Below are 16,152 nucleotides of genomic sequence, written 5' to 3'. Positions count from 1 at the left end.
AAACCAAATGTCCTAAGAAAAAGACTACTTTGCTCAGCAGTGAACAATGCTCATTTACTTAAACTAACATGAACACGGAACATTGAGAAAAAAACTCTTTAAATGAGACGACTACCGAAAGGGTAAAGGGAAGGGACGGGTGTGGCCAAGAGCTTGATCCTAAATGATCCAAACGGGAAGGAAGGAAATCAGACCTAAAACTGACGGGTTGAGAAATAGCAGGACACAGACCCCCAAAACGTAAGGAGGAGGGCAAAAACATTCCGCTTGTCTTCCTGCAGTGTCTGATGAAATACGTGAACGTCCTAAACATTTCAACTGTAATAACTCAAAGAAGGTGGATCTTGCTCAGCTGAAGAACTGATTTCGTCCCTAAGAAAATACTAAGGTACGCGAATGCCTCAGTCCCTAGAGGCTCTTCCTTCCCGGAACACGAAGAGGCACGTTCTTGCTGCATCATCTCCCGTAGGATTAGAAAAAGTCCTACTAATGAAAGCTTTTGATATTCTCAGGAGCCTCTGATGAATCCTACACCTGGGTCACCATCACCTGCTCACTGACCTTCCGGGGATTTCAGGAACACACAGGGATTTGCTCAGTGGTTCACCTTTAGCTATAAAACTCACACCGCGAGCTGTGAAAAGAAAACTGCCAACTACACACCCTATAACCAGATCTTTTCTGGGTGTTAAACCACCAGACGCTGTGTTGGAAAGAGAACTCAGCCAGAAGCAAAAAGAGCTGGAATCCAGTCTGCGCTTGTCTGACCCGCTCCCTGCCCTCCCTACCCATTCTGGAGTCTTTGCCCTCAGCAGGCCAAAATGCTCTCGCATGTAAAATCAGAGCTCATCTACATTTTTTTTTTTATGAAAGTAATTCCATGTATTCCTGAAACCAGGTAATTAAAAAGAAAACCAGGGGGATCCCTGGGTGGCCCAGTGGTTTGGCGCCTGCCTTTGGCCCACGGCGCGATCCTGGAGTCCCAGGATCGAGTCCCCCATCAGGCTCCCTGCATGGAGCCTGCTTCTCCCTCTGCCTGGGTCTCTGCCTCTCTCTCTCTCTCTTTCTCTCTCTATCATAAATAAATAAATAAATCTTTTTAAAAAATTAAAAAAAATTAAGAAAACCTAATCATTTATAATTATAAAAAATCATTCATAGTCACTCCTAATCCTAGGACCCCAGGAGAAGCACTGTCATTATTTTGGCCAGTTTCTTTCCATAATAGTCTTTCAAAACACAATACCAGACATCATACACAGAATAGTACATGTGGGGCTTTTCACTTGCCAATATTGAATATTTAACATCGTACAGATAGACCAGTAATTTATTTCACCTATATCCTACTGTGGCTGTTCCTCATCGTAAATGCTGTAAGCAGCACGGCTCTATTTTCCTCGTAGTCCTTATCTTTGCAAATTCCCCTTTGGTTCATTGTTAATACAAATCCCTAGGATCGAAATTCTTGAAATAATGGGTAAGCGACGTTCAAGACTTTTGATCCCTTAACCAAACTGCTTTTTAGAAAGGGCTGAGACGCTTTATGTTCCTACCAGGCATGTAAGAGAATAAACTTTTCATGCACCCAAATGAAAACACACATTTTTTTTTCTATTCTGACCAATTTGATTATTAAAAATAATATTTTGCTTAGTTCTACATTTCCTTGATCACTTAAAAAAATATTCTAGTCCTATAATACTCCAATTGCTTTAATGATTCACATTATCACACCAAGGACAAGTAACAGGAAAATGTACTCAAGAAGATTAACCGGCCCTCCATTATTTATAATTTCTAAAATCTTGTATGATTATATAATCTTTTTTTTTTAAGATTTTATTCATTTATTCATGAGAGACACAGAGAGAGAGAGGCAGAGACCCAGGCAGAGGGAGAAGCAGGCTCCATGCAGGGAACCCGATGCGGGACTCGATCCCGAGACCCTGGGGTCACACCCTTGGGCAAAGGCAGGGGCTGAACCGCTGAGCCCCCCAGGGATCCCTGATTACATAATCTTCAAAATACTGAATCAAGCAGTGAAATTCCTATTATACACATTATTCCACATTATGCAACACATGCTATAATTTTTCATGCTATAATTTTTTATATATTCTCTAATTAGAGATAGCTGAATATGTGATTTTTTTTAAGAGCGTAAGTTTAGAATCCGAGAGCCGAGGAGTGTGACTTCGCTCCGCGTTAACTCCTGACCTCTTCCCGGGCCTCGGCTTCAGATAGAAGAATAGTGACCCCAGTCTCCTGCACAGTCATCGCCACCAGTGTCAGACCACGGGAGGACACTGCCACCCGTAAACACCACGGAAAGGTGACACCTTGTTTCTACCGCTGTCGTCATTCACAGAGAGACTCCAGACGCAGCAGGGAGGCCCCACTTGGTGCCTGCACCCCCCCTGCACCCCCCCCGCTGCCCCCGAGATGCCCAGTCGGCTTCCCCCACCGGGACTGTTGCTCTTGACTCGACTGCACTTCTGTGCCGCTCTTCTGAAGGTCACCTCCCCTTCGGCCCCATCGGGACCGCTAAGAAGACGCGGCCCCGGGGCCTGCAGCGACAGGCTACTAGGGACCAGACTCCTGATGCTCGAGCAAGGGCCAGAGGGCGAAGGCAGGACCCGCGACCTCCCGAACGGAACGGCGGGCACGAACCCGAGAGCCTCCCACACCGCTCCGCTCGCAGCCTCGGGTCTTAGGGGCTCAACGGCCGCACTTCGCGAGTCCGGGCTCTGCTGACGGCCCCCGACACCTCGGCGGCAACAGACCAGACAAAACCCCAGCGGGGAACACTCACTTTTATTCGGTGGTCATCCGTGTCTGCAACTGTCGCAACTCTAATAAACACAGGATTTCTTTTGTCTATGACTTCAAGCTTCATTTTTTTCTGGAATCCATGCGGAGGTTTCTGCCGTAGAGAAAAGACGACACGGTAAGATCCGGAGCAAGCGAGGGTGGGCTGAGCCGCACAGACGTGAGGGGGGGTCAGAGAACAACCTCAAACCTGGAGTCCCCACAGCAGCCCTGGACCCCACCCTCCCTGTCAGAAACCTCAATCCCGAGCTCCGGCCAAAGCCTGGGGCGACAGAAGCCGGCAGCCACAGGAGCAAACAGAAAGCACCAGATCTTCAGATAAAATTCAAAACCTTGATTAGCCAGAGGGAAGGCAAGAGGTTTTCTCATGAGTTAGAAGGAGGTGTCTCGGCAAAACCCAACAAGCATAAAAATAGCCTATAAAAGAGAGAGGAACGAACTTTAAAGTGACACAGAGAAATGACACAGAGATTAGAAATGGTCACGAAAAAAAAAAAAAAAGAAATGGTCACGAGACCGCGCAGAAGATGGATCTTTAAAAAAAAGAAACAAAAATAAATAAATAAATAAATAAATAAATAAATAAATAAATAAATAAATAGGAAAAATAAATAAATCAAAAGAAAAAAGAAAAAGAAACGAGGCCACGCAAGACGGAATCGGCCTGTAAGAGCGGGACTGAGCAGGGGGCAGCATCCGTCCTACACCTGAGCCGCCTGTGCCTCGTGCTCAGCACAAACCCAGAAACCTCCGACAAGGCGACTAAGCTGTAGAAGGCAAGGTGACGGCCAGGTTAGTCAAGTTGCCCCCCTTCTGGAAAGTGGGTGCAACAAAACTCGGGCCCTGAAAATGAAGCGTGAAAACTCTGTGAAAGAGAAAAAACAATCACAGTGCAAGGGCCCTGAGGCCACACTAGAGAAAGCAGAGGCATCAAGGCGACGGGAGACAGGAGACTGAGTGATGGGATCCCGTCCAAAGCAAAGTGCGACGCACGTCTTCTAGGGAGTCCAGGAAAAAGAGTGCCTCACTCTATTTGTTCTTAATTCCTAGGTTTACGATCAGATGGACTCATGCACATTCTTTTATGTTGCTTTTCTTCATGAAATATACTTTTTTCTCCCCAAAATTTTTGATGTGCTTTTCTATATTTGGGCCCACACTTCTAATTAACTCCATCATTAAAAACTCTAGCAATTTATACCCGAGAAAATCACTTTTAAAGACAAACGTTGTTTATGATAGATTGTGCGTCATCAAAACTATCTTTGAGATATTTAAAGATTTTTCCTTGAATTTACAGAAAAATAGAAATTATAAAGGAAGTTGTTAGAGATTCAAAAAAAAAATTAAATACATTTCATTACTTATTCTTCCCTTGCAAAGAAATGAGGTTTACTTTGAATCTTAACAACAGTTAAGATTATAAGATTATAAAACTTAACAGTTTTATGTTAAGATGCAATGACTCTGGTTAGAAAGTTACTATAACAAAAGCAGGTGACCTTGTATTTTGATGATTAAACATGTGGGTTGAGAGCATGAAACTTAGCATCTCAGCTTGCCATAAACAAATCCAAAGCAATTGTTTAAAACAATTTTCATCAGAAAATATCCTGTCTTTTTTCAGTTTCTCAGAGTATCTAGCTGGAAAAACAGAAGTTTGTCGTAAGATTGCAACTCATTCCATAACAACTCAAGCAGAATTTTCTTTTTCCAAGGAGATAAGACCAAGGGGAAAATTTTCAAAGGAGACAAGACCAAGGTGAAAATACTTTCTGGATGCAAACAACAAAAACCCCAGTAACAATTTTGACTTTCAAAATTGTGAGAGGTCAAAAACCTGTCCTGTGGTCTTGTTTCCCTCCCCTTCCTAGTCCGGCTCGCTAGTACTAGCTCTTTCTGTTCTTAAATGTCAATGAATGAACACTCTTGTCGACACAAATTAATCAAAAAGTGTAAAACAGATTAACTCACCACTTTGAAAGCTCTTGCAGGGGCAGGTAAAGAATTGGTTTCTTCTAAGTATTTATCCCAAGAAAAATGTTTCACATTTGGATAACCTAAGAAAGAAAGAAGTAAATCCTGTCAGGTTTAACCAAAATGATAGTGAGAACTATAAACGGACCTGTAAAATTATGATATATTGTTATTATGACCTACAAAATTATGTTCGTATTCCACATAACTTTGAACACACCCAGAACAAATTATAATAATTACATTGCTTTCATCTTGATCATGACTCCTCTATTACCTTTTTTTAAAAAAAATTTTTAAAGATTTTATTTATTCGTGAGAGACATAGAGAGAGGCAGAGACACAGGCAGAGGGAGAAGCAGGCTCCATGCAGGGAGCCCGACGTGGGACTCGATCCCAGGACCCCAGGGTCACGACCTGAGCCGAAGGCAGACACTCAACCACTGAGCCCCCCAGGAATTCCTCTTCTATTACCTTTTAAATAAGAATTTAACATAATATAGAATTTAACATTAAATAAGAATTTAACCTATAACATATAGGTGTATAATTTATATTCTCAGGTAAGTCTCATATACAGATACACACAAACCAAAGTACCCTGTAATGTCCAATTCTACTCCTACTAATCTAGGAAAATCTCATGTGCACACAGACAATGCACAGCTGCTTAACATAAAAATGTAAAAACAAGTCTATTAACCATAATATACAAAATGTGTAAATATGTATATTATACATAATATATATAGTACATATGGAATAGAAAGCATTTAGTAAAAATGAATGAGGCAGATTTACATAAGCTAAAATATGGTATATTCCAGACAATGTCATCATATTGTTAGGTCAAACAACCAAAATCAAGTCATGCTATAGTATTTTCTTTTTAAGATTTTATTTTATCTTTAGGGAGAGAGTGTGAGTGGAGAGAGAGGCAGAGGGCGAGGGAGAGGGAAAGGGAGAGACTAATTGATAGCGGACTCCGTGTGCCGAGCTCCAAGCCTGAGGGGGGCTCGATCTCATGACCCTGAGATCATGACCGGAGCTGAAACCAAGACTCAGATGCTCAACCAACTGAACCACCCAAGTGCCCCAGTCATGTAAGAGTATTAATAAAACATGTAGAAATAACTATTCCTCTTTCCTCCTGCCCCCATGTTTTCCCTCTGAGTTCAAAATCCATTAGGCAGGCATGAGCAGGAATTAACAGTGGCTCAGAGGCATGGGAAATTGGCCAATAAAGAGGATTGAAAACATAAGTAAATATACTGAGATACAGGAAGGCAGGTCTCTCACTGGCCATAAAAAGAAGTATAAATAGAGAAAGCATGAAACCGGAATAAACTGAGGGGTCTTGGCTAATGATACAAACTCATTGTTTTCAATGTCTAAACAGATACAGAAACATACATAATTTTTTAATACTTTCGCATGGATGCACTTCCTAACTCTATCCTCTGAGAGACTGAAGTAGCATCAGCCCACAGCAAGGAGCACATCTACTGCTTGGATGGGAGTCCTAAACGAGGGAAAGTACAAGATAAGCCTAGCTGTGCCAGAAAGTAGGAAGTTCTCGAAAAATGATTAGAACACATCAAAGGACATAGTAACCAGCTTAAAGGGACTCCCGCTGGCCAAATCTGAGAAAATCTGGACCTAAAAATAAATAATACTGGTTACGGATTATAACCTATGGATAAAAACAGTAAGAGACAAATAAATTAACTGAATGGATAAATGGGAAGATGTGAAAGCTATTCTTTGCAGAAGAATACCAACTAATTATGTACAAGGAATAAAAAAAAATAGCATTTAGCAGCTGTCAAAATAGTAACTCATACTAGAAATATCAACGGATGTTAAAAGTAGTGAGCGGGCAGCCCTGGCGGCGCAGGGGTTTAGTGATGCCTACAGCCCGGGGTGTGATCCTGGAGCCCCGAGATCGAGTCCCACGTCGGGCACCCTGCATGGAGCCTGCTTCTCCCTCTGCCTGTGTCTCTGCTTCTCTCTCTGTGTGTATCTCATGAATAAATAAATAAAATCTTTAAAAAAAAATTAAAAATAAAAAAATTTAAAAAGTAGTGAGTGACAATGGGGATGAAGTCCATGATAGTCATACAACCTCAAAGCATCTCCCCACAAGATACTAATAACAGAGAAAAAGTGACTGTTGGTGGAAAAGCCTGGCAAACACCATCTTTTTTTTCTTTTTTAAGATTTTTAAAATGTATTTATTTGAGAGAGAGAGAGAGAGAGAGAGAGAGAGAGAAAGGGAGAGAGAGCTTGCACATACAAGCTGGGGGCGGAGGGGCAACAGGGGGAGAGAGAGAAGCCTCCAAGCAAAGCATGGACCCCAATCCAGGGCTCAATCCCAGGACCCAGGGATCATGCCCCAAGCTGAAATCAAGAGTCAGATGCTTAACTGACTGAGCCACCAGGCGCTCCTGGCCAACAGCACCTAGATCCATTAATGGTAAAAGATCAGTAGTGATGGGGAGCCCGGGTGGCACAGCGGTTTAGCGCCGCCTTCAGCCCAGGGCGTGATCCTGGAGACCCGGGATCGAGTCCCACGTCGGGCTCCCTGCATGGAGCCTGCTTCTCCCTCTGCCTGTGTCTCTGCCCCTCTCTCTGGGTCTCTCATGAATAAATAAATAAAACATTAAAAAAAAAAAAGATCAGGAGTGAGACAATTGGCATCAGTCCCCGAGAAGATGCAGCGACAACACAGCACTGCTTCTGTGACATTCCTGCCAAAACATATAACCTAGATCCAACCATGAGAGACGCCAAGCATATCTAAATTAAGCAGCAAGCCACAAGACGACGAACCTGTGGGGCGCCCGGGGGGCTCAGTCAGTTGGGTACCTAACTTTGGCTCAGGTCACGATCTCAGGGTCCTGCGATCGAGCCCGGCATCAGGCTCCAACTTCAATGGGGAGCCTGCTTCTCCCTCTGCCTCTCCCCTGGCTCATGCACCCACACTCTCTCTCTCCCAAATAAATAAAATACCTAAAAAACAAAACAACCAAATGGCTAATCTGTTACCCTCCAATATGCTGAGGTCGTGACAGTCAAGGAAAGCCTGACTGAAGGGGAGCAGAGGGACAGAACAACCCAGTGCAATGACTGACCCTCTTGGTACAAGTGGCATCATTTGACCAACGGATGAACTTCAATGGGTTTCTAGGTCAAGGGCATAGATGACTTCTGTACTATTTTTGCGACTTTTCTATACCTTTGAAGCTGTTTCAAAGTAAAAGTTTAAAGAGTAAGTATACAAACACATATTTCTCTGAATACAAACCTTTTACAACACATTTTTAAGGGCCCTATCCTGCAGTTTCAGTAACATTAAAGCTGACTGCACACACATGGAAGTTTGTGTACATAAAGGCAAAGATTTCTCTGGAGGGATCCCAGGGTGGCTCAGCGGTTGAGCGTCTGCCTTCAGCCCAGGGCGTGACCCCGGGGTCCTGGAACCGAGTCCTACATCGGGCGCCCTGCCTGGAGCCTGCGTCTTCCTCTGCCTGTGTCTCTGCCCCTCTCTCTGGGTCTCTCATGAATAAATAAGTAAAATCTTAAAAAAAAAAAAAAAAAAAAGATTTTTCTGGGACAAAGTCAAACTATTTTGAGAAAGAATAGCCATTACCTCCATTTTCACTCTGAATTTTTCAGAAGAGGCATGTATTAATGTACAACCAGATAATTCAAAATAAGATCATTTAAAAAGTCACGAAGACTCTAATTTTGGAAAAAGAACAGTAAGTATGCTACATATTTTGAAAAAAGCATGAACATGGGGTGTGTAGCAGGGCTCCTGGAGGGGGACTGACCCATGAAGTAGCAAGAGTGGCACCTGCGCCGTTTCTTCGGGACCGAGAGTGACGGGGAGCCTTCCAGACAGGACATCAGGAATGCAGCCAGGAGGCCGCCCTTGGAGCGCGGGGACTGGAGAAAGAGCATCTTTCCTGTCATGGGGCCGAGGACTGACCTCAGTACAGGCCCTGCAAACCGTTACTTGACAGGGTTTTGTTTTGTTTTTTTCTAGCTTTTTTTGTATGTGTGCGAGGTGAAATAGCACGTAAAATTTATCACTTTACCCATTTTTAGGTGTATAAGCAGTGGTGATAAGTATTCATGCTGCCCTGCTTGGTACTTCTGGATGTGACATTTGGATTCTTTTAAATTTGTCAAAAAACTCATTCATTTGGGGAATATAAATAATAGTGAAAGGGAATAGAAGGGAAGGGAGAAGAGATGGGTAGGAAATATCAGAAAGGGAGACAGAACATAAAGACTCCTAACTCTGGGAAACGAACTAGGGGTGGTGGAAGGGGAGGAGGGCGGAGGTGGGGGTGACTGGGTGGTGGGCACTGAGGGGGGCACTTGACGGGATGAGCACTGGGTGTGATTCTGTATGTTGGCAAATTGAACACCAATAAAAAATAAATTTATTATTAAAAAAATAAAAATAAATAAATAAAATAAAATGGCTAAAAAAAAAAAATTGTCAAAAAAGCTATGGCTTTGCTCTTCCACTGAGTTACAGAAGTCCGTGGAGGGAGATGGAGGACTCGGTGATTCACCGGACACTCGAGGCAACGATGACACCTTCCTTGCTCCACCCCTTCCCACGACCCTTCCCAGTGCCATGAAGATGGAACTGGAACCTACTGTTCACTGGTTCTCTGTTTACTGACCAGATCTCTGATTATGGCCATAAAGTTGGTAAAGAAGAAAAAAGAAAGGATCAATGCCAAATTGGGAAACGCACATGAATCCTCACAGCAACCTCGACGGCCAGAGGGGCACACGGGTGACTACGCGGTCGGTATTCACCGGCTCGTGACGCGACGCAGACCCCAGGACACAGGAGCGCTCTACAGGAAAAAAGTCTTCCAGGCTGCACCACATCTGAGCCACAAAAGCGTTGATATCCTGCTTTAACACCTTACTGTTCGCGTTAAGGCTCCTGCATCTTCCCAACAGCTCCATAAATCAGTACAGAAAAAGGGGCTTTTGTATTTTAACGCAGGAGGAAACTCAGAAAGCAGCAGGGACTCTCCCATCCCCGGGATGGTGGAAAGGGCTCCCTGGGTGAGGAAATGACCAGACACTAAGACATGGTACCACGGAACTGGAGACGAGGCCCCAGACGAAGTGAGCCGTCAGAAGGGAGTGACAGGCATGTGCTGGAGACCCAAGCTGAGCCTCTGCTGCTCCATGCTGCTGGCAACGTCCACGCGTCAGCCCCAAGCAGACCAAGGAGCTGCCCTTTGCCTGTGACGACAGAAGCCGTCATCACTCACAAAAGTCCCCATGAGAAGAATCAAGAATCAATATTCTGAAAATGTCAATGTTACCCAGGGCAATTTACACGTTCAGTGCAATCCCTATCAAAATACCATGGACTTTCTTCAGAGAGTTAGAACAAAGTATTTTAAGATTTGTGTGGAATCAGAAAAGACCCCAAATAGCCAGGGGAATTTTAGAAAAGAAAACCATATCTGGGGGCATCACAATGCCAGATGTCAGGTTGTACTACAAAGCTGTGGTCATCAAGACAGTGTGGTACTGGCACAAAAACAGACACATAGATCAATGGAACAGAATAGAGAACACAGAAGTGGACCCTCAACTTTATGGTCAACTAATATTCGATAAAGGAGGAAAGACTATCCACTGGAAGAAAGACAGTCTCTTCAATAAATGGTGCTGGGAAAATTGGACATCCACATGCAGAAGAATGAAACTAGACCACTCTCTTACACCAGACACAAAGATAGACCCAAAATGGATGAAAGATCTAAATGTGAGACAAGATTCCATCAAAATCCTAGAGGAGAACACAGGCAACACCCTTTTTAAACTCGGCCACAGTAACTTCTTGCAAGATACATCCACGAAGGCAAAAGAAACAAAAGCAAAAATGAACTATTGGGACTTCATCAAGATAAGAAGCTTTTGCACAGCAAAGGATACAGTCAACAAAACTCAAAGACAACCTACAGAATGGGAGAAGATATTTGGTAATGACGTGTCAGATAAAGGGCTAGTTTCCAAGATCTATAAAGAACTTATTAAACTCAACAGCAAAGAAACAAACAATCCAATCATGAAATGGGCAAAAGACATGAACAGAAATCTCACAGAGGAAGACATAGACATGGCCAACATGCACATGAGAAAATGCTCTGCATCACTTGCCATCAGGGAAATACAAATCAAAACCGCAATGAGATACCACCTCACATCAGTGAGAATGGGGCAAATTAACAAGGCAGGAAACAACAAATGTTGGAGAGGATGTGGAGAAAAGGGAACCCTCTTACACTGTTGGTGGGAATGTGAACTGGTGCAGCCACTCTGGAAAACTGTGTGGAGGTTCCTCAAAGAGTTAAAAATAGACCTGCCCTACGACCCAGCAATTGCACTGCTGGGGATTTACCCCAAAGATACAGATGCAGTGAAACGCTGGGACACCTGCACCCAGATGTTGATAGCAGCAATGTCCACAGTAGTCAAACTGTGGAAGGAGCCTTGGTGTCCATCAGAAGATGAATGGATAAAGAAGCTGTGTGTACAATGGAATATTCCTCAGCCATTAGAAACGACAAATACCCACCATTTGCTTCCAAGTGGATGGAACTGGAGGGTATTATGCTAAGTAAGTCAATCGGAGAAGGACAAACATTATATGGTCTCATTCATTTGGGGAATATAAAAAATAGTGAAAAGGAATAAAGGGGAAAGGAGAAAAAAATGAGTGGGAAATATCAGAAGGGAGACAGAACATGAAGACTCCTAACTCTGGGAAATGAACTAGGGGTGGTGGAAGGGGAGGTGGGTGGGGGGTGACGAGCACTGAGGGGGGCACTTGGTGGGATGAGCACTGGGTGTTATGCTATATGTTGGCAAATTGAACACCAATAAAAAAAAAAAAGTCCCCGTGAGTGACCACCTGCAGTGCAGGGATGTTCCGCATCAGCTGATGACCCTGCCTTCTCGGCCAGGTGGCAGCCACGGTGCCTTCAGGAGGCTGATGCACATGGAGATACACTCAACGTGACATACGACCGTCATTTACCAGCAGTCACACTGTTCCCTGCCAGGGAGCGAGGGAGGGAGCTGAGAAGGGCCCATGGGAATGGGGCAGACGGCGAGGCAGCCGAACCTGCAGAGCACAGAGAAGCGGTCCTACCAGCAGATGTGCAAGGTCTATTTTGGAACCAACAACCCGAAAGAAAACGGGAGAGTGAGTATGTGAGCTCCCATCCAGGTCACGAATGGAACATACCTGCAGCCTCAAGATCCCCCTTAACCGTGAACACTGTGCCTTCGTCAGAATCGACTCACACATGGGGTCAAGGCTCCATCCGCAAACGCTGCCCCCGAGGCCATTCCCCTTATTCATTAAAGCTTCAGACAGCACCCTTCTGCCAGACGATAAATTTAAATGCCTATTCACCTATTCACATAAGGTCTAGAAATGAATTTCAACTTGAGAAATAGAAGATGTTTGGAAAAAGAACTTTTTGGGGCGCCTGGGGGGGGCTCAGTCGGCGAAGCGTCTGCCTTGGGTTCAGGTCATGATCCTGGGGTCCTGGGTCCAGCCCCGTGTCGGGCTCCCTGCCCCTCGGAGCGTCTGCTCCTCCCTCCCACCCTACGCTCACACACGTGTGCACTCTCTTTATCTCAAATGAAACCTTTGAAATAAATAAATAGATAAATACATACAAATAAGAATGAACTTATTTTCCAAAGAAGACAACCCCTGATACTCTGTCAGGGACTCAGCCACTGCGTAGACTTCCAGGGGCATCAGAGGCAGCAGACCCCGGCCTGCAGGCTTTGCACATGAAGCCTTACCCCAGCACAACCACGTGCACTCGGGGCTGCCCTCGTGCTACCGAACTGAGTAGGTGTGCCAGAGAGTGCACGGACTCCCACGCCGAAAATATGAACTCTCTGGCCCCGGGCAGAAAGGGTTCGTGGACTCCTGATGTATGTGAAGAAGGTTACGAGGCACAAAATGCGCACAAACCTGGCGGCGTAATGAGTGTTCTCCTGTGCTCCTTACACCAGCCGACGGGGTGGATGTGCGGACTTGAAGCTTCACACCTGTAGGGCATGTAAATCACAAAACCGTTAATTATCGGGATAAATTCTGAAATACAAATAAATATGCGCATAAATAGTCATCATCACGAACAAGCCGAAATTATCTCCGCATGTCTAAGGGCAGACCTGCAAGGGGCTGGAAGCTCCATCACCCGTCTGTCCCCCCCTTTCGTCTCCTCCCTGTCGCCTTTGCTTCGGCCAAGCACATATTTCCATAAGACCTTCGATCACTCTGCCTATGTGGCATCTGATTTCTTGCTCCTAATCAAACTCGATCTATGTATCTCTCATCTTCACAGGCAACGCACTTCATTCATTCGTTTGCTCCTTCCCTCATGCAAACACAGCGCCTACGGCACACCAGGCACTGGCACAGATGCCGAGGACGAGGATGCAGCAGCACGTACGACATGCACAAAGCCCCCGCTTCTGTGGGGTCCGCGATATACACGGGAGAGACGGGAAGTCAACAAAATACGCAGTCTGGGGGCCCAACAGGATGCAGACAGGTAGTGGAAGGAAGAAGCAGGGAGCAAAAGTGGAAAGGCAAGGTGGCCTCTCAGATAAGGGGACGGCTAAAGAAAGTGAAGGAAGAGAACCGAGCCACTCAGATACATTTAAAAAAAAAGAAAAGCCCATTCCATGCAGAGGGAACAACAGATAGGAAGGCCACGAGATGGGCGTCTCATGGCTGTCGGGAGCAGGCCTACGGCCAAGGGAGTAACACCAGGAAGGGCCTTCGGGCATAGGGAGGTCTTGGGATTTTGCTCAGAATAAAGTAACATTTACTAGAACGTCACGCAGGGGGTTTTTAGGCAGAAGAGCAGCAGAATCTGATCTGTTTTGAAGTCATTGTTCCGACCGCTTTGCAGACAATTAACCACACTGGAGACGAGATGAGGCTGTTAGGAGGCTTTCGCCAGAGTTGATGGTGGTGACCCGGGCCGAAGTGTTGGTGGAAAAGATGGTAAGAAGTGATCGTGTTTTCAGGTCTAGGTTTTAAAGGAAGAAGCAACAGGTGGATCTGCTGCAGAAGGTGAGGGGTGTGAAGAAGCCAAGGACGTCCCCAGCCCTGGGCCGCTGGGAGGAAGCGGGACCTCGTCCTGAGGTGGGCAGGCCGCCGACGCCGTCTCTCGCGTTGCGCATGGTGAAGAGTCTGGCTCTCAACACGGGTTTGACCAGCAGGTCAACAAGTCAGAGATCACGAGCATAAAAAATCTGGAGCTCGGAGACAAGAGCAAGGGAAAAAGCACACATGTGGGAGTCAGGAGCATGTGGGACGATATTTAAAGTCGTGAGCAGGGGTGAGGCCATCCAGAGAATGAGCAGAGACAGCAGGGGAGGGAGGAGGCAACGAAGTCCAAGACGCGATGTCTAGAAAATAAGGGAAGGAAAGAAAGAAGGAAGAAATCAACGCGGACGCTGGATCCGAGAAGAGAAGAAATGAGACCTGATCCCGGGATGGACCAATGCAAAAGTCGTGGGCATTCCCACGGGGCTGGAGCCAGAGACGGAGAAGGGAAGAAGCCGGAATAGGGTGGGGTGTTGTTTGGTTTTTTAACAAACAGACATACATTCGCTTATTTATTTTAGGTGGGGTGGGGAGGCACAGGGAGGGGGAGAAACGCAAGGAGACTGCACACCCAGGGCTCCCATCCCATGATCCCGAGGTCACGACCTGAGCTGAAAGCAAGAATCGGACGCTCATGCGGGGCCAGCCCAGGGCCAGCCCAGGGCCCCCGGAATACGGCGGGTTTGAGAGAAAAACACGGGGACCGCGCACAGAGCCAGGCCGGTAGAGGAGACACGCTTAAGGAGTTGGTTTAAGAGGAAACCAAAGCGGGCAGCCCGGTGGCTCAGCGGTTAGCGCAGCCTTCAGCCCAGGCCGTGACCTGGGGGTCTGGGGATCGAGTCCCCATCGGGCTCCCTGCATGGAGCCTGCTTCTCCCTCTGTCTGTGTCTCTGCCTCTCTCTGTGTCTCTATGAATAAATAAAATCTTTAATAAATAAATAAATAAATACATACATACATAAAGTTTTAAGTAAACTCTAGCTCCTCCCCACCCCGCCCCGGCCCTGTGCGAGGTTCAAAGTCACAGCTGTGAGACCAGGAGTCGCACTCTGTATTGGCTGAGCCGGCCGGGCACCCTCCTCTGCACCATTTTTCAAGTTTAGCATTGTTTTAAGATAAAACGCTTTTAAACGATGGGAAGTCTGACTTCATTTACCCAGGACACCCATGCTGAGCCAGAGCAGCACCACGGGCAGGGCGTTCTAGGGCCAGGGCTACAGGGGCCGGCAGAGAGCCCCGAGGCCCCTTCTCCCAGTGCTTGGACACGGACAGCAGGAACTCAGCCCCGCAGGATGGCCTGCTCACGCGGGGACAGAAGCCGCTCAGGAGCGGGCCGGGCCGGGACCCCGCACCCCAGCGGGCAGGCCTCTGCGAGCGCACGGACGCTCTGCTGCCTCGGTCTTTCTCCTCGAGGACCAGGGAAGAAGCCTGCCAGTGGAGACGGAGGCCCGGGCAGGGGTGAGGGCAGACAGGGGCGGCTCTGGGCGCCGGGCGGGCCCGTGAGGAGGCAGTCCGGGTGGGGAGGCCCGCCAAGGCACGCGGTGCCATCCCGGGGCCCACGCAGCCGGCCGGGCACAGGCCGGAGGCGCACACGGAGTCCAACCGGGGCTGCGGCGTGGCCGGGGGCACAGTACAAGGCAGTGGAGGACACCGTTCGGAGGCAGCAGTTACGGCGCGAGACACGTGTCCCGGCATCTAGGACACTAGAGACACGGCACAATGAAAATCTGTTAAAAACAAAAAAACAAAACTGGTGGATCAGGTCCCATTGGCGTTCCCAAAAGTCAAAGGGTACGATGGAGCTTAAAAAAAAAAATCAGGGGCCGCCCAGGTGGCTCATGGGTTTAGCGCTGCCTTTGGCCCAGGTCGTGACCCCCGGGTCCCGGGATCGTGTCCCACATCGGGCTCCCTGCATGGAGCCTGCTTCTCCCTCTGCCTGTGTCTCTACCTCTCTCTGTGTCTCTCATGAATAAAAAAATAAAATGTTAAAAAAAAAAAAATCAGGGGATCCCTGGGTGGCGCAGCAGTTTAGCGCCTGCCTTTGGCCCAGGGCGCGATCCTGGAGACCCAGGATCGAATCCCACGTCGGGCTCCCGGTGCATGGAGCCTGCTTCTCCCTCTGCCTGTGTCTCTGCCTCTCTCTCTCT

At 46.8% G+C, this 16,152-nt stretch overlaps 1 protein-coding gene across 7 annotated transcripts in view; it reads right to left on the bottom strand.

Annotated features, from left to right (window-relative positions):
• Nucleotides 1–16,152, bottom strand: part of L3MBTL3 (L3MBTL histone methyl-lysine binding protein 3) — a 120,953-nt gene that overhangs the window by 45,263 nt on the left and 59,538 nt on the right. For all 7 annotated transcript variants that reach the window (XM_038526761.1, XM_038526767.1, XM_038526763.1 and 4 more), the window contains 3 exons: nt 12,857–12,933; nt 4,807–4,892; nt 2,816–2,926 (listed from right to left, as the gene is read on the bottom strand). In XM_038526761.1, coding sequence (XP_038382689.1) covers nt 2,816–2,926; nt 4,807–4,892; nt 12,857–12,933 — 274 coding nt within the window. The remainder of the gene's footprint in view (nt 1–2,815; nt 2,927–4,806; nt 4,893–12,856; nt 12,934–16,152) is intronic.

This window comes from Canis lupus, chromosome 1, assembly GCF_011100685.1.
Source record: "Canis lupus familiaris isolate Mischka breed German Shepherd chromosome 1, alternate assembly UU_Cfam_GSD_1.0, whole genome shotgun sequence".
NCBI classification, from domain to species: Eukaryota; Metazoa; Chordata; class Mammalia; order Carnivora; family Canidae; genus Canis; species Canis lupus.
The sequence above is the reverse complement of the archived record's forward strand: the minus strand, read 5'-3'. Positions and strand labels throughout refer to the sequence as shown.